At 49.8% G+C, this 25965-nt stretch overlaps 1 protein-coding gene across 2 annotated transcripts in view; it reads left to right on the plus strand.

Moving 5' to 3' along the window:
* Positions 1–18315, plus strand: part of LOC119969437 (protein-glutamine gamma-glutamyltransferase 2-like) — a 98595-nt gene extending 80280 nt beyond the window's left edge. The window contains exons 10-13 of one of the 2 annotated variants that reach the window (XM_038803072.1): positions 955–1227; positions 2359–2519; positions 4773–4909; positions 17980–18315. In XM_038803072.1, the coding sequence (XP_038659000.1) occupies positions 955–1227; positions 2359–2519; positions 4773–4909; positions 17980–18136 (728 nt within the window). In that variant the 3' untranslated portion in view covers positions 18137–18315. Of the gene's footprint in view, positions 1–954; positions 1228–2358; positions 2520–4772; positions 4910–17979 lie in introns of those variants that run through there. The other variant, XR_005461353.1, reaches the window with a different exon arrangement.
* The last annotated feature ends 7650 nt before the right edge of the window (positions 18316–25965 follow it).

Below are 25965 nucleotides of genomic sequence, written 5' to 3' on the forward strand. Positions count from 1 at the left end.
CACAAGGAAGCCGCTTATGCTACACCTAGAGTATAACAAGACATCTACCAGTTACATTGCGTCCGAAAGGCAGTGCAGCTGATAGATGCCGGGAGATCCCTCTTATGGGATCTACACTGCCCGCCACGCCTCGTGAAATCTAACACGATCTCGCAAAATGTTGCAATCTGAATCACTATTTTGCAAATTTGCATATTAGAATAAGACAGCTAGTCTCAATATGCACTCCCACGATCTACCCAAGGAGAGGAATCTAACCCCTTCGCCTTGGAGACCTCAGGCGAGTGCCGTTCAGTGCTGGTCACAAGTGGGGAACAGAAGGAATGACACTCGTGAGGGTCTTCCAGGGGATTGGAGGCACCCAGGTACTTGTCCTCTGGGCAACTTGGCAACCTGACACTGCTGGTGCTGCCTGCAACCCTGGCACTGCTAGCTTGGCACCCTGGAAGTGTCACCTTGGGTGCCAGCTGTCACTTGAATGAGCTTCAAGTAAACAATTATTTCCAAATTTGTTTGTAATTCTATCCTAATACCCTTAAAAATGAGGATGATTAACCAAAAGAAAGCTTTATACTTGATGGGAGAACTGAACATTTCAACAAGGAACAACATTTTCAATTTAAAAAAAATGTCAATCAAGAGCCAATTTAGTGCGACCAAACCGCCTACTCTGCACATCTTTGGGTTGTGGGGGTGAGACCTACACAGACACGAAGGGAATGTGCAAACTTACCATGGATAGTGACCGGCCTGGGATTGAACCCAGGTCTTCAGTGCCGTAAGGCAACAGTGCTAGCCACTGCACCACCTTGCCACCCAAAATGTTCAATTTCTATTAGGTTTATATTTGGGACAGAAAGAGGTCAGCATGTGTTAAAGTTTGGAAATTTTGCTTTAAAAAAATGAAAGGATTTTTTTGTCCCAATGTATCCACAATTAATCGATTTTCGAAAGGTTCTGAGGAAGAAAGAGAGGCTTTCACTAAAGCAGACATGAAGAACAAACTGGCTGAAGAGCCAGAGAAGAAATTCTTCCTAAAATTGAAAGTGGAGAAAGTCAATATGAATGGAGCCGACTTTGAAGTTTCTGCTGTACTCACGAATCAAACATCGGCGATGAAGAACTGCAGATTGATACTGTGTGCTCAAACAATCATGTACAATGGGGAATCAATTCAAGAATGTAGCTGGAATGATCTCGCCAATGTCGCAATTGGACCGCATGAAGGTAATGCCAAATATGCATCAAAGTGTATTTTGACTTTGAGAAAGGGACAAATAATGATTAAAATCTGTCATTGTGAAGCCAAGACATCGTAAGCCCCAGAGAATGTAAATGGTTCCAATTTCACCTCTAACCCTAAACTGACATTCAGTATGGATAATCTGATGAAGCACCATAAGGAGCCAGAACAGGTTTTGATGCATAAAGCTATGCAAAGAAAACCTGTGCAAGGCAATTGTTAATTCGCCATAGTCCCAGATGACCATAGGCTGCATAGCAGAGCTGACTGGTGGTTATTTAACCTGAGGGTCACCATATCTCAGGCGAGGAGTGAGGTTGAAAAAACAGGGCCTCCGTGAATACCTCAGCCGGTACAGCAATTGAACCCATGTTGCTGGCCTCGCTCTGCATCACGACCCAGTTGTCCAACCAATTGAGCTAAACCATGGTATCGACAATGAGAGAGACTGTAATGGAGGTGGGGAGCAATGGGGGTGGGTGCATGGTGAGGGGTTATAAAGGATTGCAGAAGTTTTGGTGGGGGGGGGGGGGTGACCCCATGGGGAAGGTGGTCAGAGAGGTTGCAGGGGTGAGATGGGGTTCAGGGATGCTGTGAGGGAGAGAGAATAGTTTTAACCTATCAACAAAAGGAAAAACAGCCAATGGGAAGCCAGGAAAACCTGAAGTTACAGAGTTAATTGATTCCTTGAAAATCAATGGGGAGTCTCTAGCTTCAGGCTGCATAAGTTCAGAAGCTATTATAGAGAAAAAATAGAAGAATATTTTAATAAACAGGTTAATAAGATAATCCTGAACAATTTTATTTCATGAGAAAGATTTGCACTTATGAGTTATCATATCTCCATGCATTTCACACTGTGAAATTCATAATCTAAATTAATCAAGGTGACTGATTTTGTTGGTGACAAAGGGCTGAATTTTATGCACCTGAAGTCCGTGATCCATCATTCATCTTCTTCAGGAACTTGTTGCGGTTACAGCTGTGGCTACTATCTTATTCAGGCAGGATTACAGAGATGACAGCCAATCAGAGAACAAATGTATCATGTGTATTTTTACATGGAAAATACTTAAAAGTTAATTTAGTAATCCCCCATTATTCCTTTTCTTCAGAAAAAAGGGAAACTCTGCAGGTACTTTACTCAAACTATGGATCATCCTTGAGAGAAAACAATCAGATACTCATTGTGGCCCTTGCAATGGAATATGAGGCAGAAGAATTAGTGGTTGCGAGAAAAGTGATTACTCTCCAGAATCCATCTCTACGAATTAAGGTAATTATTACTGAGGAATTTAGTTGGTAATAGCATCCCACCATGACAATGTTCCATGCTTGAGATGGTTTACAAAATAAATAATATTGGTCAATTTCCAATGGCATATTCTGCTTGCTCATGTTTGGCACTGCCAAAAAGTGAGCACAAAACCAACAGAATACTTACAACAGAAAATACATATACAGGCCACTTTGACTGTTTCTCTGGCCATTCTGTTGAATTAGCGTTATAATTATTTGCATTATAGCTGTGCCTTCCACAGAGACACATTGGCCATGGTAACTGGATACAGTGCTGACCTTCTACACTTTCCTTTCTATTAATTTCCAGTACCGAAGGATCTGGCTCTTCACCCATTTTGGCGACAGTGATGCCAATACCCCATGTGTGTAAAATCCTCAGACTGAGCTGAAAAATGCTATTCCTCACAATCAGAAGACATTTGTGATGTGTCAAATTTGGTTATGCACTCCAAATAAACAGAGCGGGAATGTGACTTCTGAGAATCTAACCTACATGCTCACCCCTCAGCCGACATTTACTGGTGGACATTTTCAGTGGCTGCCCATGCATTTGCACCCATTATAGCCTATAATTCCTCAAACCATACCCTTTTCTTCCTCATTTACTTTCATATTCAGCCATGTGACATTTGCATTTTACCAATTTCTACCGCACATCTCCAACACAAGAAATAAGATAACAATGGCACAATTCTCCTGTCTCGTTGTGCTCTCACTCGAGCGAAACAAGGCTGGAGAATAATGAGAGAGGCCGAAAACGAGAAACAAGCAAGGCGCCAAACAGTTTGCGATGCAACTGGCCCACATAGAGAGAAACCAATTATCACCACTTAAACCCTATTTCCCGTCCCGGCGAATTGGCTGGCAAGCCTTCATGTGCAGCGAGAAGCCCGTGAGGCCTCGTTAAGTGGACCAATTAATGTTGAATAGCGTTGCTCGCTTCGGTGGGCTAGGGTTGGGAAGCTCGCGGCAGTTTCCGCTTGCTACCATGCTGAAAAATCTTTCCAGAGAATCACGCTCAATATTCAATTGTACACTGCTGTTCATTTTCTTTTTCCAATTATGAATACACACGATTCCTGCCAATGACTTATACATTGACTAATCAGTGACCCCAAGACTTTTATTTTACTTTAACTTTTATTCTTGCATTTTGCTCCAAAACATTATTAATCTACTCATACTCCAATCCCACTAGCATAATTACATGCTACCCACCTTCCATCAATTATTAGCCCAATGGCCATTCTTATCTGGATAATATTCACTTGCCCTTAACCGTCGATAAACCCCGTGATGACACATTGGTTCCAAACATGCAAATCTGTTGAAATAATTGCAAAATACAAAATTTGTTTCACCCAACATGTTGCCAAAAGCATAATTGAAAATGTGTTTTCTTGCACATCCACAGCTTGAATCCAAAAAAGATTAGAAATCCTGCCAGAAGGGCCTGGTGTTTGAGTTTTGCTCCAATGCCAGTGTCCTGAGGAAGCTGAAAACTTCTATCTGGATCCGGCCTCCAATCCCCATTCAGCTTCCACTTTTTGTGCCTCCCACTATTATGTTGGAACAACCACATGATCCACCTTATCCTTCCCTGGCCGACCCTAACACTTCCACTCTCCATTCCTACCATACCGATCCTTCCATCCATTGTGGCATCCCATGTTTGCTCTGAATCTCAAATATTACCTAGATCGCCCTAAATTAAATCCCATGGCACATCTTATAATGAACCACTTTAAAATAGGAACATTGTATATTGTCCAACAGAGTAGGAATTAAAAAGTCAGAGCATGCAAACTATTGACAGGGCAACATCTAGAGTGTAGTTGTAGTTTGCTCCTGTGTGCAAAAAGAGAGGAACATTGGCTGGAGTTTCCAGGGCTCCCCCCCCCCCCCCCCCCCCCACCCCCTCCCCCAGTAATGGCTTACCTGTGGCGGTGGCAGATCTCCATTGGCTGTCAGCAGGATCTTCCCGTCCCACTGACGTTAATAGTCATTTGCATTTACGTCCGTCACTCCGCCGGGGAACACACGCGGGGATCGACTTCGGCAGGACTGGAGGTTCCTGCTGGTGGAAAGGGTCAGAAAATCCCACCCATTATTTTATTAATTGTGGAATATTATAACAGTTACATTTTTAAAATATTTATCTTCATGGACAGAACAAAATCTGCCCCTTATTCACTTCATTAAGAGTTAAAATCAATTATTCTTTCAGATCCTAGGAGAGCCAGTGCAGTATCGAAAACTAATAGCAGAAATTTGCTTCACCAATCCGATGCCAGTGAGTTTGTGTGATGGTACATTCCTGGTGGAGGGAGCCGGCCTCACTGATGAGCAGAACGTTTGTTGTCCGTAAGTAGAACTGGCAGCTTTCAGCATCTGGGCAAAATGCTCAGCAGTAACATTTTTTCCTCTGTTTCGGAAGATGTTGGTTTAAGTCTGAATTTGGGGATTTGAGCACATAATCAAGGCTGACACTTAAGTGCAGTACCCTGGGAACAGTCCACTGTTGGAAGTGCTGTCTCGTGGGTTAGTTGTTAGACCATTCTGCCCTCTTATGGGCCCAAAACGATTAAAGAAGAGCACAGTTGCTTCACAGCTCCTGTGGTTAGCATAGTTGCTTCACAGCTTCAGGGTCCCAGGTTCAATTCCTGGCTTGGGTCACTGTCTGTGTGGCGTCTGCGTGGGTTTCCTCCGGGTGCTCCAGTTTCCTCCCACAGTCCAAAGATGTGCAGGTTAGGTGGATTGCCGATTGTAGTTTGACCGTAGTGTCCAAAAAGGTGGGGTGGGATTACTGGGTTACGGGGATAGGGTGGAGGTTTGGGCTTGGGTAGGATGCTCTTTCCAAGGGCTGGTGCAGACTCGATGGGCTGAATAGCCTCCTTCTGCACTGTAAATTCTATAATTATGATAAGAGCAAGGGAGTTCTGCCCAGAGCCCTGGCCATTGCTCAGCCAACATCATCTGAAAAAATGATCAGGTCACCATGACATTGTTGTTTGTCAGAACATGCTTTACACAAATAATGTGTACGTCCTACATTGCAGCAGTGACAATGGGCAGGATTTACCGACCAACCCGCCACGTGTTTTCGGTGGTCGAGGCAGCCCGGCAGCGGGATTTTCTGGTCCTGCCGTTGGTAACAGGATTTTCCATTAACTGCACCCTTCACCGCCGGAAAGCCCCAGCGTCGTCAGTGGGACCAAAATATCCTGTTGGCGTGAACAGCCGGTAGAAAACACAGAATTAACTCCCCATGTGGCTCAGTGAATAATTCACTGACCAATTTGAAACTGAATCGTTTGATGTTAACCTCTATTTTACCATCCTTGCTGACTTGCCATTGCAACTTTGTCATACAATCCTCTAAATCACAGTTAGTGGGCGGGATTCTCTGAGCCTGCGGCAGTTCGGAGAATCGCCTTTCCCAACGGTATTTTGCGCGACGCCGGTCCAATGCCATTTTGCAATTCTAACAACAAGCGAAAACGGCGTAATCCTGATTGGCCTGGAGAATTGCCTGAGGGAGTCCGTTTAGCAATTCTTCGGGCTCTTTGCCATACTGCGACCCGGATGGCCCGAAGTCCCAATGGCGTGACCCAGATCACGCAGGCACCGTTCTAACCGGCTTTTTAAAATCCTGAGCCAGTCGTGCTGGCTGACGATGCGAAAGCAGGAGGTGAGAGGTCGGCATGGGGGGGGAACTACGGCTGGTGGGACGGGCACGGCAGTGGCTGGGAGGGTGAATACGCAAGGGGAGAAGGGCCTTCAGGTTCGGGGGGGGGGAGTGTAGGGACGACAGCCCTGCCGCCTGGGAACGGCCCGCCATGGCAGGGTGGCGCCAAAGCCACAGCCGCGATTATGGCGGCCAGGCTGATGGGCACCGAACCCGGGCGCCGGCTGAGCGCAAGCCTCCCAGCCGTGCCGATGGGTGCTGGACCCCCCAGGGGGCCCCCTCCCAGCCGGCAGCACCACCGGCGGGTAGGTCCAGTGCCGCACCCATGGCAGTCCCCAGTGAGGGCAGTGCCATCCAACGATGGAGCTTGCAGGAGGGACGGGCAACAGGAGTCGGGGCACAGAGGGTGCGGCCGGGGGGGTTGTATCCGTGGCTGTGGCACAAGCAGCCAACCAGGGTGGCCATGTAATCCAAGGCACCTGGTTGTGGAGGGGGCCATGCACCATTGTTAAACCAGTGGTCTACCCCCCCCCCCCCCCCCCCCCCCCCACCCCCTGCAGATCATAATGCTTGGGCACCAGCCAGTGATGTTGGCCGCCGTGGCAGAGGCCACTGCCCTGCTTGCAGCCCTGAGGCATAGTCAGCACAGGCGGCTCAGAGAGGCGGCGGCGGCTGCAGCAGAGGGACGGGCTGCAGAGGGTCCAGTGGCACCTGGTCAAGCTGCAGGGCCGCCCACCCGACAGGCGCAGGAGGAGGAGGACAATCACCAGGGCAAAGCACAGGATGAGGATACCGATGTGGATAAAGAGGAGGAGGGGGTTGGGTGAGTGAAGGAGGAGGAGGAGGAAGTGGTGGTGCCACGGTGCCGGAGGTGCCCAAGGAGGCCACATGTCTACTGGCGCCGCATGTCTTTTGAGGACGTGCCGGACAGGGCATGCAGGAGTCGACTCCGGATGAGCCGGGAAACCATCGCCCATATCTGCCACCTGATGGCACACCTGGCACTGCATGGAACGGGTGGAGGACATGTTCTCCTGGTGGCCATCAAGGTGATGGTGGCCCTGAACTTTTATGTCACGGGATCATTCAGTCGCCGAGTGGGGACCTGTCCGGCATCTTCCAGGCATCGGTGCAGTAACGGACGCCCTCTATGTCATCGCAGAGCGCTACATTCAGTTCCCTGTGGACTGCGGCCACCAGGATGCCCGGGCAGCGTGATTCGCTGATGTGGCAGGATACCCATGGTACAGGGGGACGATCGATGGGGTGCACGTCGCCTTGCGGCCACCAGCGGATAACAGGGGTGGAATTCTCCGACCCCCCCCGGGAGGGTCAGAGAATCGCCTGGGGCCAGCGTCAATCCCGCCCCCGCCATGTCCCGAATTCTCCGCCCTCCGAGATTAGGTGGGGGCGGGAATTGCGCCGCGCCGGTCAGCAGGCCCCCTGCGGTGATTCTCCGGCCCGCTATGAGCCAAACTCCTGCAGCTGACAGGCCTTTCCCACCGGCGTGGTTGAAACCACCTCTGGTACCGGCGGGACTGGCGGCGCGGGCAGGATCCGGGTTCTGGGGGGGGACGGCGGGGCGATCTGACCCCGGGGGGGTGTCCCCACGGTGGCCTGGCCTGCGATCGGGCCCACCGATCGGCGGGCGGGCCTGTGCCGTGGGGGCACCCTTTTTCTTCCGCCCCCGCCATGGCCTTCACCATGGTGGGGGCGGAAGAGACCCCCTCCCCTGCACACGCACCAGTATGACGTCAGCAGCCGCTGACGCTCCGGCGTATGCGAAGGCCGTTCGCGCCGGCCGGCGGAGCGGGAACCACTCTGGCGCGGGCCTAGCCGGGTAGGGGAGAATCCCGGCCCAGGTACCTGTTCAGGTGGTCTGTGACCACCAAATAAAGATCCTGCATGTCTGCGCCCGGCACCCGGGCAGTCTGCATGACGCATTTATCCAAGCACCATCATTCATCCCCGCCATGTTCAAGGGACCCCCCCCCCCCCCCCCCCCCCCCCCCCCCCCCCGGGCTGCAGGGTTGGTTGCTGGACCACAGGGGTTACCCATTGCGGTCGTGGCTGATGGCGCCTACACGGAGACCACAGACCGACGCGAAGACCCGCTATAATGAGGCCCATGCAGCAACCAGGGGTGTGATCGAGAGGTGCTTTGGCCTGCTGAAGATGCGCTTCAGGTGCCTGGACCGCTCTGGAGGGGCCCTCCAGTACACGTCGGAGAGGGCCGGCCGCATCGTTGTGGACTGCTGCGTCCTGCACAATATAGCCCAGCAGAGGGGTGATAGAACATAGAACATAGAACAGTATAGCACAGAACAGGCCCTTCGGCCCTCAATGTTGTGCCGAGCAATGATCACCCTACTCAAACCCACGTATCCACCCTATACCCGTAACCCAACAACCCCCCATTAACCTTACTATTTAGGACACTACGGGCAATTTAGCATGGCCAATCCACCTAACCCGCACATCTTTGGACTGTGGGAGGAAACCGGAGCACCCGGAGGAAACCCACGCACACACGGGGAGGACGTGCAGACTCCGCACAGACAGTGACCCAGCCGGCAATCGAACCTGGGACCCTGGAGCTGTGAAGCATTTATGCTAACCACCATGCTACTATGCTGCCCACAAATGATGTGCTGGAGGAGGAGGAGGAGGAAGCAGAGGGGGAGCCTGAGGAAGGGCACACCTCTCCAGATGAGGAGGATGGGGTGTGACAGTCAATGGATGTGACATGGGGACTGGGTATGGATAGGAGGCTGCACAACACCACCGACTTGGCCAGCGAGCACGGGAACTGTTGATTGCCGCACAATTCACCAACTAGGGAGTAGGGGCTCGCTGAGCACGGACACTGACCCCACCATACTGAACCATCTCACCATCCTGCACCCCCACTTCTCACAACATCCATGAGACGCATCTCCCACACCACCCACCACCCTTGGCTCCCACACGAACGCATGCACAACACCCCTCCGTTACACATCCACCTACGGCACAATGGGCTGGGCTCATACGGTTGCTTGTGAAAGCGTGTGTGCTCGATGCCATGGAGGATGATGACAACCCGCTCTGTGATGAGCTGTGAGCTCAAAATCATTCGACAATGTCTGATTCATGGCCACATTTACGCCCTCCAGCTGGGTGGTCCCTGTCTGCGTGCTGGACACTCCATCACATGGCTCTGTTGAATCACTGGGGGCGGGGTGGCATGGACGTTCAGGATGGGTGGGTGCACATTACACCCACCTGAGCTTAACTTTCTATCACCCCTCGACCAGCATGGTAGCATAGTGGTTAGCACAGTTGCTTCACAGCTCTAGTGTCCCAGGTTCGATTCCAGGCTGGGTCACTGACTGTGCGGAGTCTGCACGTTCCTCCCGTGTCTGCGTGGATTTCCTCTGGGTGCTCTGGTTTCCTCCCACAGTCCAAAGCTATGCGGGCTAGGTGGATTGGCCATGATAAATTGCCTTTCGTGTCCAAAAAATGTTAAGTGGGGGATAGGTACATACGTGGGCTTCAGTAGGGTGCTCTTTGTAAGGGTTAGTGCACACTCGATGGGCCGAATGGCCTCCTCCTGCACAATAACATTCCAAGACTCTAAGACCACATTGGCACTCAGTCCCCTACCCGATCCCGCAGGCACGGACATAGCACAGAGGCAGCTTGCAGTGGTGTAACAGTGAGTTTAATTAAAAAGGTTATATACACGTGCCCTAGCCCCTATAACTAAACTGGGCCCTACCACTACTTCTTTGTGCCTCCCCAAACGGTACAGCAGGAGTGCAGGCAGACTGCTGAGAATCCTGCCCTGCGATGTGGCTCCCCGTTGGCGCTCATTTCCTGGGGCGGTCCAGCTTGGATGGACCAGGCTGCTCCCCTGGCATCTTGGATGGCGTGGTGCCACCCTGTTCTGCTTGCTGCCCACCAAATGCTCCAGGGACGAAACGGGGAGAGTCCGAGGTGCCGCATTGTTCCGGGACCTCCCATGCAGGAGTCACCGGAACGTTCCCCAGGAACCTCCTCCTCCCTTGGAGTGCCCGGTGGCCCCCGGGACTCTCTATGGGATGGGGGTGTGAGCAGAGACAAGCCCTGAGGCACTGCTGGCACCTGGCGCTGCCAGTCCTGGATGCCCGCTGTGGTATCGACCAGAGTCCGAACATCATCCACGATGGAGCCCAGGGAGCGGCCCATCGCTATCTGGGATTGCGCCACCTCACTCTGGGCTTGTGTGACACCATCCAGCATCTGGGCAACACCACCGATGCTCTCAGAGATGGCCTGCTGAGACTGGGCCATCATCTGGGCAATGTCGCCGATGCTCTCACCGATGACCTGCTGAGAGTCGGCCAAACTGCGGAGCTCGGCTGCCATGTCCAGCTGGCTCTGGCACATCTTGGGTCACGGATGATGCATGCGCATGAAGCCCATGCCTTGCATGACCTGACCCATGGCAGACACCGTTTCCCCCATTGCCTCCACCACGGACGCCACCCGTGCTGTGTCAGCCTGGGTGGCAGCCATGACCGGCACCACTCCCTGCTCCTGGACATGGATGGACTCCTCCACCTGGGTCTGCAGATGCTGCAAGCCGGCCGTCATCCCGTTGTCCAATTCCGGGGTGTCTGACTGCATCGGGTCTATGGGTGGGTCTGGTAAGTCCAGGAACCCGGGAACCCTCTGGGCAGCAGCTGATTCCTGGGGCCGGTCTGCCCTTCGACCGTCCAGCCCATCGGCTACTCCTACCTCCACCTGCTGTACTGTTATTCCTGTTTGGTGCGCACGAGTGAGTGCCCCAGAAGCCTCATCACAAAAGTGCCCAACCGAGGTGAGAGTCTCTGTGATGGTGGGGGGTGTGGGAGATAACAGTGCCGAGAAGTCAATGTCTTCATCGGAGCCAAAGTCCAGGGTCTCCTGCGTCGACCCTTGGCCCAGTGGTCCTTGTGTCCACCCGTCTGTGAGTTTTTCTGTCCTCTGGGTGTCGGTCCGCTGTGTGTCAGTGTCCTGGGTGGCAGTACTTTGTGCATCAGTGTCCTGATTGTCGTGTGCATCTGTGTCCTGGGTGTCTATGTCCTTCCAGTCGGTGTCCTGGGTGTCCATCCTCTGTGCATCAGTGTCCTGAGTCTCTGTGTCGGTGGAAGGGCTTCCGTGTCGTCTGCCCTCCCCGCCATGACCTGGGGGCCACTAGGCCTGGCACTGGCTGTGGGCCTGCAACGCCAGACGGGCCGGACGACCGGCAGCTGGTCCTGGAAGACACAAGACAGCATGTAACATTAGATCGGCGGACGGCAGTGGAGTGGGGGTGGGGAGGCTGGGGTGAGGGGATGGAGTGGGGGATGGGGTGAGGGGGTGCAGTGGGGGGATGGGATGAGGGGGTGGAATGGGGGGATAGGATGCAGTGGTGGAGGGGTTGGGGTGAGGGGATTGGAGGGGGTGTAGTGGGAGAATGGGGTGAGGGTGTGGAGTGGGGGGCTGGGGTGAGGGTGTGGAGTGGGGGCTGGGATGAGGGAGTGGAATCAGCCAGGGGAGTCTCATTTGGTAGTGCTCCTGGTCCTCGGTTCCGCCTACGACGTCCAGTGCCCTCTGCTCATGGTCCGTGAGGTGGTGCAGTACAGGTGGACACTCTCCAGTTCTTTCCCACTCCCTTTGGTTGTGGGCGGTCTTATCCTGGGGGGGGAGGGGGAAACAAACATCAGTGGTAGGCGGTCTGACGCATGCAGTGCAGCTGTTGGTTATTTGATGGCATGGGAACACGGGGCACCCGGCTAAAGCGGCTCGCATGGATGGGTGCAGCCCATGTGGGTCAGTTAGGGGTTGTGCTGTCATCCTGGTGGGTGAGGAGCGCCTTTCACATGTATGGGTGGTGGTGCCAGGGGCACGTCACTATGTACTCACTCTGGCTGCCCTCGTAAGGTCGTGCATCTTTTTGCGGCATTGATCGCCGGTGAGTGGGATGTGCCCCACGGCGCTGAAGGCATTGCCCACCTCCCTCCACAAACGCCGGACAGTGCTGCGCAGTTGGCAGTATCCCCGTCTGGGGCACAGGACCGCCCTCCTCTCCTCGACCGCCTCCAGCAGCGTATCTAGATCGTGGTCCCTGAACCTTGGGGCGGCATGGCGGGTGGCGGCCATCTTCGGGGTCTCGGGACTGAGCGCCGCTCGCGCACATTAAGCGACACGGCCCCGCGTCATTGACGCGTCCCGCGTATCTGATATTTGATGCCCGTCTGGGGCTGCGCCCCCCGCACTTCCCGCGGCGTCCGTGCTGGCCCCTTTTGTTGGCCAGAATCGCTACTCACAGTGGCCCGTTGACGCCATCAAAAACGCTCCGGCATTTACCATGACGTCAACACTCTGCCACAGGATCAGAGACTCACGCCCAGTGTTCTTGGAAAATGAATACTTAAGTTCCTTACGTTCCCGATTATAGCAGAGGTGTTAACCCATTCAAGTTAACTAAGTTAAGATCAATGATAATTTCTGAGCACATTTCCTAATTGTGAGCAATTCAAATAATTTTCTAATTACTGCAGTGCCTCCTTCGCCGTTCACATTTTAAAAATTACTTATTCACACATGTATCAGATTGAGCTACTTAGTCAAATTTAATTTCCCTTCCTTTTACTGATTTGTTTTTAAATTATTTCTTCTCTGACACTTACCTTTTTAAAATGTTGTGACAGCCTCTGCTTCAACAGACAATTGTGATAGCGTGTTGAAAACCCTTACGAGCCATTTCAAGCAGAAGCTTATTTTAACTTCCTCAATTGCTTTTTTAGGAATAATTCCGTGGGCGGGATTTTCTGCGCAACCTGCCGCGTAATTTTCTGCGGCGGAAGAGGGATTTTCTGCGCAACCTGCCGCATGTTTTCCGGAGGCAGGATTTTCTGTGCAACCTGCCGCATGTTTTTCGGAGGCGGGATTTCCTGCGCAACCTGCCACGTGATTTTCAGTGGCAGAGACGCTGGTTGCACTGTTGTCAGCTGGATTTTCCGTTGAATAGAACCCTCGTCGACGGGAAACCCGAGGGGGGGCGTTGCGGTTGGTGGGACCGGAGGACCCCACTGGTATGAATAGACAGTAGATTCTGTCGTAAATCTGAACAATTGTTGCTGATTGACCAACAATTGAAAACAACCTCTCGCAACCTGTGGTGATACAACCACTGTAGATATGTGTGCTTGCAGTAGGGGGGTGTATGGCTGTACCTGTAATACAGGTTCCTCCGGTAAGCCTCTGCCAGCTAGCTCCGCCCACAGGGAGCTTGAGTATAAATATGCGCGAGTTCTACAGCTGCCGCCGGAGGAATAGCATATCACAGCAATAAAGCCTCTCTTGTACTTCACTCGAATCTTTGTGTTCAATTGTTAGCGCCACACAACCGGAATGGGGGCTGGTTTAGCACAGGGCTAAATCACTGGCTTTTAAAGCAGACCAAGGCAGGCCATCAGCACAGTTCAATTCCCGTACCAGCCTCCGGAATGTGGCAACAATGAGGGGCTTTTCACAGTAACTTCATTTGAAGCCTACTTGTGACAATAAGCGATTTTCATTTCATGGAAGCCTGTTCAACGGTAACTATCAGAGGAGAATTGGATAAACACGTGAAGAAGAAAGAATTGCCGCATCAGAGAAAGATCAGGAAAGTGGAACCAATTGGAGCGGCCTTTTAGAGAACCAGCACCAATGAGATTGAGGAAGTCACCACTAGCAGTATTATATGTATTACGGTAAAACACTTTTATGAGAGGTATATGGGTAAATCCCTGCCTGCTGGCTCCACCCAGTAGGCAGCGTATAAATGTGTGTGCTCGCCAGTGCTGCAGCCATTCTGGTGGCAGCTACAGGGGGCACAACATCTTTGTTCAATAAAGCCTCGATCGTTCCACTACTCTCGTCTTTGTGGTAATTGATAGTGCATTAATTTATTGAGCAAAAATTTTTGAACGATGCATCTTGTCATCTAGCCTGATCGCCTGCAGCTGAGCCCTCAAGCAGCCAACGCTACGTCCGCTTTTGACCACTGACTAGCCTGCTTCAGAAGCTACCTCCGAACATCCGCTGGAGGCCCTCGGACGCGCAGAAGCTCCAAGTCCTTTATTCACGGGTGAGCCCTGACAATTTTCCTCGCATGCGAGATGCGCCCACTTACTCCGAAGCGATGGAGCTCCTGAAGGGATATTACGTTCGGCCAGTCAAGCAACTATACGCCAGGCACCTCCTGTCCACGAGACAGCAACTTCCCGGTGAGTCTCTGGACGATTTCTGGTGTGCCCTGCACGTCCTGAGCAGGAACTGTGACTGTCAGGCAGTTTCGGCAGTCCAGCACACAGAACTTTTAATCCGAGACGCCTTAGTTACAACATGAGGCCTGCGCACGTCCGCCAGCGCCTACTGGAAGGGGGTATGCTTGATCTTGCGGGAACTAGGCAGCTCACGAACTCGTTAGAAATGGCCTCCCATAACGTCTAGTTGTACGCCCCCGACCGTGTGGCACCCTCATGGGCATCGTGGGCCCCACCAGCTGCCAACTCTAGCTCACCGCGAGCCTGCGCCGCGCGGCAGCCAGCCAACCCTGGGGAGCCCAAGTGCTATTTTTGCGGGCAGAGCAAACACCCCCTGCAGCGCTGCCCGGTGCGGAGCGCAACCTGCAACGGATGTGGAAAGAAGGGACACTTCGTTTCTGTTTGCCATGCCCGGTCGGTCACCACGGTTTTCAGGCCCGACGTTCCTACGACCCAGGGGCACCGCCATTTTTCTCCTCACAAGCCATGTGTGGCCCGTGGGCGCTGCCATCTTTGATGCCACCCGCCATGTGCGCTCCGTGGGTGCCGCTATCTTCGGTGCCATTTTGGACGGCGCCTCAGGGCTCCTCCCCTCTACCGACTGCAACACATACTTTCTGAACATGGTCGATGAGTACTCCCGGTTCCCTATCGCCGTCCCATGCCCCAATATGACTTCTGCCTCGGTCATTAAAGCCCTCCACAGCATCTTCAACTGTTCGGTATCCCCACCCACGTCCACAGCGATCGGGGATCCTTTTAAATGAGTGATGAGCTGCGTCAGTTCCTGCTCAGCAAGGGTATCGCCTCGAGCAGGACGACCAGCTACAACCCCCGGGGAAATGGACAGCTCCACTCATGTATATTATGGGATGCAGACAGGTCGTGATTGACACACAGGATAACCAATGAACACACACGACACAAACAACCAATCACCAGACAGGACACCACCACTATAAAGCCCACAGGGCATTAAGGCTCTCCCTCTCTCACAGGACACGGCCAGGGAGATAGCCGCAGTGCACAGGCCAATGAATGTCATCACCATGTGATAAAGAGCTAGTCAGGTCAAGCCAGTAGGAGGTTCTCAGTTAGGTTAATAGAGTGTCAACCCACTGCAGATTATGTACAGCAATCAACAGGTTCAATAAAACAGTGTTGGACCATCTCCTGTGTCGGAAGCCTTTTTCTCGTTTTACTGCATCCAGTCGCAGTCAATGGTAGACCAACACAGATAACACATCAACAGTCTCCCTCCGGGACCTGGCACCTGCTGGATCATCACCCACGGCCCTGGCCTGACAGCCCCCCCCCCCCCCCCCCCCCGGTTGCCTCATTCACCCCTGCGACACTCCCGCTCCCCCCAGCCAACCTCACCGCAGCCCCCACACAGGAGGATCCATCCTCCCATTGGTTCCACTCAGGGGTGACGAAGACGAGGACAACACGCTCCCGAGTCACAGGTGACCAAGTCAGCGCCCACATCAACACCAGGACTGAGGCGATCGCAGAGATGGGTCAAGGCCCCCGACAGACTGAACTTTTAATTCTTTTTTCCACCACCCCCACCGGACTCTTTTAAACAGGGGGGTGAATGTGGCAGTCACCACTTGCAGTAATATATGTATTACGGTAAGACACGTATAATAGAGGTATATGGGTAAATTCCTGCCTGTGGCTCCGCCCAGTAGGCAGCGTATAAAGGTGTGTGCTCGCCGGTGCTGCAGCCATTCTGGTGGCAGCTGCAGGAGGCACAACATCTTTGCTCAATAAAGCCTTGATTATTCCACTACTCTCGTCTTTGTGGTAATTGATAGTGCATCAGAGATGAGCCCAAATGGCCTTACAACCTCTATTTTCCCTCTCAAAATTGCAGAATAGAATGGGAACTTTTCTTCCTTGGCACCCTGTGATAGCAGAGATGGATTTAGACTGAAGTAGACCGAGCTTTCATGATACAAATGCCACTCTGTTCTCCCAGTGCACATGAAGCGAGGAAAGGAAAATGCAGATTCCCAAACTCCTGGTACCTGCACTACTATTTGCTTCCACAAAAAATGAAAGAATTTTCTGACATATTGAGACAACCCATACAAAGATAAAGGTGACAGCATAGTGCTGTTTAATTTTTTTAAATAATCTTTATTGTTGCCACAAGTAGGCTTACATTAACACTGCAATGAAGTTTACTGTGAAAAGCCCCTGGTCACCACACTCCGGCACCTGTTTGGGTACTCAGAGGGAGAATTCAGAATGTCCAAATTGTCTAACAGCATGGTGGAATATCGGGAGGGCCGTCGTGAACTCGGCCGAGTTTCACGACGGCCTCGGAGGCTGCTCCTCACCCCCTATTCTCCCCCTATTCTCCCCTCCCGGCGGGGCTAGGAGCGGCGCTCTGTAACTCTCGGCCGCGGGGGCGTCACGCCAAGAATGACGCGGCTGGCGCGCCTAATGACGTCAGCCGCGCATGCACAGGTTGGCCGGCTCCAACCCGCGCATGCGCGGCTGACGTCATGACGCTGACGGCATGAACCCGCGCATGCACGGTGGCCGTCTTTCCCCTCTGCCGCCCCGCAAGATGTGGCAGCTTGATCTTGCGGGGCACGGAGGGGAAATAGTGTGTCCGATTTGGAGGCCAGCCCGACGATCGGTGGGCACCGATCGCGGGCCTGTCCCCTCCCGAGCACAGTCGTGGTGCTCTTTCCTTGCTAGGCCACCTACAAGCCCCAAACAGGCTTCTCACTCCCGTTTCATGACGGCAGCGACCAGGTGTGTTTGCCGCCGTCGTGAAACAGCCGCGAACGGCAGGCCGCTAGGCCCATCCGGGTTGGAGAATCGGCGCTCGCCGTGAAAAACGGCGAGCGGCGATTCATCCGAGTGGGGGGGGGGGGAAATCGCGGGGGGCGCCAGGGGGGCATGAAATTTGTCGGGGGGCCCTCCCGTGATTCTCCCACCCGGCGTGGGGAGCGGAGAATCGCGCCCCACATCTTTCAGGACCGTCAGAGGATACCGGAGCACCCAGAGGAAACCCACGCAGACACGGCGGGAACGTGCAGACTCTGCACATTGACCCAAGCCGGGAATTGAACCTGGGACCCTGTCGCTGTGAAGCAACAGTGGTAACCACTGTGCTACCATGCCGCCCTGTTGGCTTTTTCCTATTGTCTTTTATTTAAAAATGCATTCTCTGGATGTCTCAGTCACAATTAATTTTCACCCCTAATTTCCCTGAGAATATAGCTGGGTAACTGCAGCTCACATCTTGCTGGTACAGCCCCAATGTCACAAAGCAGAATATTGAGCACACCAAACTGGTTGGCTAGTGGATTTTCTATTTACCTGGCATTAGTTGAATTTGAACAATTACCCACTCAGTAATGGATGCCACACATTTAATTCACTGAATAAAGATATCTGGTAACTCCCCGCTCTGTTTCTTTCAGTGTACAATCGATTGCACCAGGTCAGGAGGTGAAGTTGAGGGTAAATTTTACCCCTCAGAAATCAGGACTGAGGAAATTGACCGTGGATTTTGACTGTAACAAACTCAAGGATGTGAAGGGTTTCCAAAACGTTATTGTCAGACCAATGAAAAGATAATGGACCTGCCAGCCATCTTCAAGAATTGTTGAATTGGAGCCAGTGCTTTTAAGAAGAGAAGGGGAAAGTGCACAGATTTATCAATCGAGATTTTAGATCTGCATTCCCCTGTTCCTTCAAATATTTTGATGATAAATAAAGATTTTTACTGATAAAATAAACCACTGCTGTGCAACTATTATCCATTTTGCTTCATATTAACCTAAGGACATAAATATGCCTTACTCTCTTCATATTCTATATTAGCGCTTGCTCTGTTTCTACTCAGTAATCAATTTACTCAAATTCCAGATGATCTGAAATTATGTCATCTCTTCTTAGTAATGGTCCACCACAACCCAATACAGACAAGATTCCTTTTATATGGGTGGCATGACACAGACATTGGATGACATTTGATTTATAAATCTATACATGTAGGTTAGAAAGCAACCAGAGATTGGATCAATTAATTTCATCAATCACATGAAATATATTGGTCAGAATTCTCCAGCCATTAAGATTCTCTTTTCCTGGGGGCGGCATGTGGCACAGTAGTTAGCACTGCTGCCTACGGCGCTGATAAGCCGGGTTCGAATCCCGGCCCTGGGCCACTGTCTGCGTGGAGTTGCACACTCTCCCCGTGTCTGTGTGGGTTCCACCTCCACAACCCAAAGATGTGCAGGTTAGGTGGATTGACCAGGCCAAATTGCCCCTTAATTGGAAAAAAAAAAATTGGCTACTCGAAAATTTTTTAAAAAGGAATCTCTTTTCCCCCGAGAAGCGCCCATGGGTTTCCCGGCGGCGTGAGATGGTGTGGTTTGAAAGCGGCGGAAAGAGAGGATCCCACTGCCAGCGAATGGTGCACCACCAAGGAATACGTGTGTCGGGAACCAGAGAATCCATCCCAATAACAAACCAATAATGAAACCGCTGAGTCAAGGTACTGGTCTTAGCTCAGTGGTGGCAACCTTAACTTAGAGTCCGAAGTTGTAGATTTAAGGCTCACTCCAGCTACCCGAGTTATAAAGTGCAGTACATGGGGAGTGTGGTACTGTTGGAGGTGCTTTATTTTGCACGAGGCATTTAACTCCAGTCCTGTTTGTCCTTTCATGTTGATGTAAAAGATCCCGCAACATTCTAATTCATAGAATTTACAGTGCAGAAGGAGGCCATTCAGCCCATCGTGTCTGCACCGGCCCTTAAGCCCACACCTCCACCCTATCCCGGTCACCTAGTAACCCCACCAAATCTTTTTGGACACTAAGGGCAATTTAGCATGGCCAATCCACCTCACCTGCACATCTTTGGACTGCAGGAGGAAACTGGAGCACCCGGAGAAAACCCACGCCGACGCGGGGAGAATGTGCAGACTCTGCACAGACAGTGACCCAAGCGGGAATCAAACCTGGGAACCTGGAGCTGTGCAGCAACAGTGCTAACCACTGTGCTACCGTGCCACTCAATTTACAAAGAAGTAGCTGTATAAATGTGAATCCTTTGTTGACATTTCAGTCAGCTTCATGAACTGAACAGTGTGATTCCTTGGGAGTGGATGACAATCAAAGTAAAGAATTTTCAAGTGAACATATTTGCCATTTTAATTGTAATGGCATTTTTTCTAATTGACATGAAACCAGGCTGCCAAAGGCTCTTTATGATCCCTATTGCTTGTTTAAATTACTTTGCCTTCATCAGCATCAAACTTTTATAGAGTGGTATAATGCATTGTACTTGTTATCTCACCAATAAAATATGTTGCAAATAATAGGCTGGTGTACTGTGGTTTCCTTCAAAACTGTTGGAATTGGTGTGGCAGCAGGCCATTCGAGACTGCACTGACCCTCTGAAAGAGCACCCTGCCTAGTCCCACTCCCGCACACTATCCCCGCAACCTCACCTAACTTGCACATCTTTGGACTGTGGGAGGAAGCCAGAGCACTTGGAGGAAATCCACGCAGACTCAGCGAGAAAGTAAAACTCCACTCAGTCATCCAAGGGCAGAATTAAACCCATGTCCCTGGCCCTGTGAGGTAGCAGTGCTAACCACTGTGCTACCAGGCTGAGGCTGCCCCATTCTGCCATATGTTTTTCGAACTTTATATAGGCACCTCTTCCTTTTTTATTTGTAATTCTTTCCTGCTAATCTTCAGGTTTGTGCCTTATTAAGAGAGAAGGCAGTAGTTCCGTTTCAAGTCCTCTACATGCCACTTGTAAACGTATCCAGAATAATTTGAAACCATCCCCCCCCCCCCCCCCCCCCCCCCCCACCCCCCCTACCACCTGGCCACATAATCCCCCAATTTTCCCTCTTGTTTTGTGAGGCGGGCTGATCTCGACTGTTTCATTTTAATGAAGTGTACACTGCATGCCTGACACCTCTGAATTAACATTCTTCTCTGTATGCATAAAATGTCTTCATTTTACCCGTCTCTGTAACTCTGAGTACACGGCTGGGATGATTGCAAAGGGGTTTTGATCTTTTAGGGTTAACCATATTGCTGATCCTGTTTAGAAAACTCCAGTGGAATGCAACATTCCAACAATCTTTCTGACAACTTGCTCTGGGTCATATCGTGAGGTTCCACAAAAGTCATTCAAACGTTGGAACTAGATTAATAAACCAAAGATCTGCTTGATTATTTCTCTACCTCACAACAAGTGTCAGTACACTCCCTTCTATTGGGGGAGTTGGGGGAGAGGAAGGAATGCGCAGAGATTGCATGAGCCATATCTTCCAGGAAGCACTGTTGAATTCAGCCTTTTTGAATAGTTGGGGAAGCTTTGACTCTCAAGATGTCTGTGCCAATGGTACGCTGCAAATTTCTATCTTACACTATTCAAGGCTCTTTGAAAAATCTATGCTAATTACAAGCAATGCTGATCATTGAGATGAGTGTTGCAGTACAGCTGGACTGAGTTCCATCATTCAGACTATTACCTCAATAAGAAGTTATACAGTTTTAGCATATGATCATTATTGTTACTGCACTGACTGTGCATTTGTGTAATTCAGAGTAACATAGGGCGGTACCTTCCAGCCCTGCCAGCACCAGGAAGCTTGGCCGGCAGGGAAACATGATGTGAAGCCAAAAATAATTTTACTTCTTTGGGATGAACTTTAGGTATTCTTGAGATTTTAAAGGCAGGACAAGCTTCATGAAAAACAATGTCAGGACACCATTTTACATGCACCCATATGTCATGTATGCTCATTAAAAGGTTACCCCTCATGGGATGAAGTTCTCCACAGTCAGAAATTAGAACCTTCACTTTTATGACTGTATACAAGCGTCATGCACTAGGCGAACGTCACTTCCATGACTTTATTCCATGACTCATATTGAGTGCTGGTGGGACAAGCTGCATAAAGATTGGACAGGGGAGGCAGTGGTAGTATGAGAGAGTGGAAGCTGGACAGGGAGGCAGGGGTAGTATGAGGAAGTGGAGGCTGGACAAGAGAGGCAGGGGTAGTATGAGAGTGGAGGGTGGACATGGGAGGCAGGGATAGTATAGGGAGTGGAAGCTGGACATGGCAGGCCCGGGTAGTGTGGGGAAGTGGAGGCTGGTTAGCGGAGGCAGGGGTAGTACAGGGGAGTGGAGCCTGGACATGGGAGCTGGTACAAGGGATGCAGGCAGAGAGAGGAGGGAAGGGGACTTTTTGGGGAAGTGATAGACCATCTGGGGGTGAAACAGAAAGGTAATACAAGGGCATAGTGACGTGAGATGGAGGTAAAGGACAATCTTGTTGAGTCAAGTAGTCCTGTGGCTGGCTGGGTGGTGGGGAGGAGGGGGTTTCTAGGCATAGATTGTGGGATAGAACTGGTCTATGAGAATGGGGTCTGTGCTGTTCACGGTGGGCTTCTGAATGTTGAACTGAGGGTATTGGGGAGTGGAGGGAAGGGCACAGTCACACTGAGTTGGGCAGCAGGACGCAGTAGGGTGACAGGCCCAGGGTTTTGGGTAGCTCAAAGTTTCATGGGGGTGGAGGAGGTGTTTAAATAGCTGGCTCAGATAATGAAGAAGGGAGAATATGAATGTCATAATGTCATGGAGCCATTAGTCCCTGTGAGAGACTAAGGAAGTGCAGCCAAACAGCAATCGGTGCAGCCATGCAAAGTATTAAACTATTTCCAGCGTTAAAGTTTAGTACAGTTTCACGTCAGTTTCAGCTGCATTGAAAAACGGTTTTATGAATTTAGAAAGGTCAGGCTGGGCATGTGAAAAGTAAGAGCCAGAATCCCCCCCCCCCCCCCCCCCCCCACCTCCCAGGTGTGTTTTCATGCGGCGCAGGGGCTTTCCATCGACTGCCGGTGGGATGTTCCAGTCTCGATTAAGTCAATGGCAATTTGCATGGTTTGCCTGTCACGCCCTGGGGAACTCACAGTGGTGGTTGACTTGAGAAGATTTCTCCAGCCAGAAGGACCATAAAATCCTTCCCTATGGGTGTAAGCTCAGAGAGGAGTGAAGGTATATGGATGTGGATGGTAAGCAGCTTAAGGGTAGTGCGATGTTTAATGATATGTATATATGTATACAAAGAAAGGGTTAATTATTCCATCTCAGTGTAATACAAACACTAGAGGGCACCAGTGGTTCCCAGTATAAATATAAGAACTCAGGGAATCTTGGGTAGTCAGTTAAGAGTTAGCAGCAGAGAGAGATTAACAGCATAGGTAGGACTAGGTAGAAGGAGTACATGTAGTTCATTAGTTATTACTTAAACATAGATTACTTAATTAATAATTATAGTTCTGTGGAGTGTGCAAACTCAATATAATTTAATTGTTATTCAATAAATCAGTTTTGCTTTAAGTCAGAGATTGGTGTTTTCTTTATAATCACACCATCAGACCATTCTGGATTACGAAGCAAAGAGTAACGATATATTACCAAAGAATAATATAACATGGTACCAGGCTGTAGAAACTAACTGGTATAATTTAGTAAAAATTAGAAAAAAGAAAAACTAAGAAACTATTCGACTTGTGAAGCACCAACCTGAGACTGCGGAACTTCTACCAATCCAGCATCGATGGCCAAAGCTCAAGCTCCATGACAGCTAAGGATCCCCGGTAACCTAACTGTAAACTGGCGGGTGTTCAAGCAGCAATTCCAAATTTATTTAGAGGCTTCCGATTTGAATAACGCTACCGATTCACGTAAAATTGCTCTTCTGCTCACTATGGCTGGTCCACATGCCATTGAGATCTATAATTCTTTCCAGTATAGGCCGGATCACAGACCGCTGGTGCATATAATTCAGAAGGGTCTCAACGACATGGCTCCGAGACTCCAGCGAATATTGTTGAAGATCAAAAGATATGACTTCAACCTCATCTATCCACCGGGAAAAGACTTGATAATTACGGATGCATTATCACATTCAATCACTTCAGAAAGTGAACCTTTTGAATTCATACAGCATGTAGAATCTCAAGTACATCTGTGTGCTGAAAATATTCCTGCCTCGGTTGTGAAAATCAACCTCATCTGTGAAGAGTCAAAGAAAGATGCAATGATTCAACGAGTCATACACCATATCAATAATGGCTGGCCAAAAGGGCATTGTTCTAAGTTCAGAAATGTTCATGAAGATTTGAGAATTGTGGATGGATTGCTGCTTTGACTTGACTGTCTCTCCGACCCATGATTCTCAATCAAATTCCCGACAGCGTGGGGCTGCCCCACAATGGGAACCCCATTGACTAGCCAGCGTAAAGGAGCATCCTACCGGCGTGCTGAAACAGAAATGTGGCGTGGCGGGATGAAGAATCCAGCCCATGGTACTTGGATATGAAACGTGTCAGATGTTTCAACTTGCACAATGCAAGGAGAAACTATAGCAACGTGCTTTGGAATCATCTCCATGGGCTAAAGTTTCCTTCACTGAAATCTAGTTCACTATTTCACTGCAATGGTCGTGATTATGTTCTGATAATCGACTACTACTCGAATTATCCGGAAGTCATGAAGTTACCAGATCTCACATCCAGATCTGTCATCAAAGCAAGTAAGGAAACTTTCGCCAGACATGGAATACCTACAACTGTCATGTTTAACAATGGACCGTGTTTCAACAGCAATGAATGTGCTGAGTTTTCACGACTGTACGACTTTGCTCATATCACATTGAGTCCACATTACCCACAGTTGAAAGGGAAATTAGAAAAAGGAGTGCAAATCATTAAACAACGTCTAAACAAAGCTTTAAATTCTTCGTCAGATATCAATCTAGCGCTACTATCATACAGAGCGACTCCTCTTTCAACAGGACTATCACCTGCACAGATGTTAATGAACAAAGATTTGAGAACAACTATACCATCTATATCTATTCCAAATCCAGATCATCTGCCTGTGATACAAAAAATGAAACATCAGCTTGAACAATAGAGAATGTACGATAATCAACATACAACCACTCTTGACTCATTGCTTCCAGATAATGCCATCAGGATCAAGGTACCTAATGGAGGTTGATCTGGTCCTGCAAGAGTCATCAGACAAGCAGCACCACGTTCTTACATAGTTCAAACAGCTGACGGAAACATACTTCGACAAAATCATTGTGCCCGTCAAAAAATTAAGCTACAGATTAAAATATTTCCAGAGTTACAACTTCATGAAAGTATTTTCCATGATACTTTAACCAGTACCCAAGTTTGTGAAGACACACAAAGGACTGTTAAAACTTCTACGTCACCTCCTCATGTTTTAAGAAGAACTACGAGAAGAATAAGAAAACCTAATAGACCGAATTTGTAAATAATTTACAGTGAACTTTGTGATTGTTACTCATTTTCACTATGTTACAAAGATAATCATGTATTGTGATAATATCATTCAACATATTTTCCTTCTGTTGTACATAGAAAAGAAGCGTTAAAAAAAGGGGATGTAATGATATATATATATATATATATGTATACAAGTAAAGGGTTCATTATTATATCTTAGTGTAATACAAACACTAGAGGGCACCACTAGTTCCCAGTATAAATATAAGAACTCAGGGAATCTTGGGTAGTCAGTTAAGTGTTAGCATCAGAGAGAAATAGATCACAGCATAGTTAAGACTAAATAGAAGTAGCACGTATAGTTCATTAGTTCGTACTTAATCATAGATTATTTTATTAATAGCTATAGTTCTGTGGAGTGTGGAAACTCAATAGAATTTATCATTATTCAATAAATCAGTTTTGCTTTAAGTTAGAGAATTGTGGTTTCTTTATAATCACACCATCAGACCATTCTGGATTACGAAGCAAAGAGTAACAATATTACCAAAGTGTAATACAACAGGGGGGAGGTACACAGTGACAGAGTGGAGAGGAATAGTTATATTGGTGGCTTAAGGGTAATGGGGAAAATTTGTTGAATGACAGGGAGAGGATAGAAAATTGTGGAGCAATTAACAAGCACCATTTTGTGATTTTCAGCAACGCAATGCAGTCAATGTAAAACTGCAATGTAAAACCGAAGTGGAAGGGGAGCTCAAGGATAGAACCATTGATCAACTGAAGGGTTACTCTAATAATCATGAAGAAACTGTGTGAGGACCCTCCTCAGTTGCGACTTCCTCTCTATGGTGCAGCCCTCATTGCAGCAGCTTTGCTCCCCTACTCGTGAGTTTCGTGAGATCCCAGCAAGGTGTGAAGCTGCTGTTCATTTTGTCATCTGCTGTTGTCAGAGACAATGCTGAAAGGAGGGAGCAGGGGAGTGTGTGTGTGTGTGTGTGTGTGTGTGTGTGGAGGGGCGGGGGGGGGGGGGGGGGGTTGCGGAGGTTGAGGAGGTGGACAAGGCTGGTGGACAGCAGCAAATTTGCTACTCCAAACATCCATCCTCCT

This window comes from Scyliorhinus canicula, chromosome 7 (assembly GCF_902713615.1).
Source record: "Scyliorhinus canicula chromosome 7, sScyCan1.1, whole genome shotgun sequence".
NCBI lineage: Eukaryota > Metazoa > Chordata > Chondrichthyes > Carcharhiniformes > Scyliorhinidae > Scyliorhinus > Scyliorhinus canicula.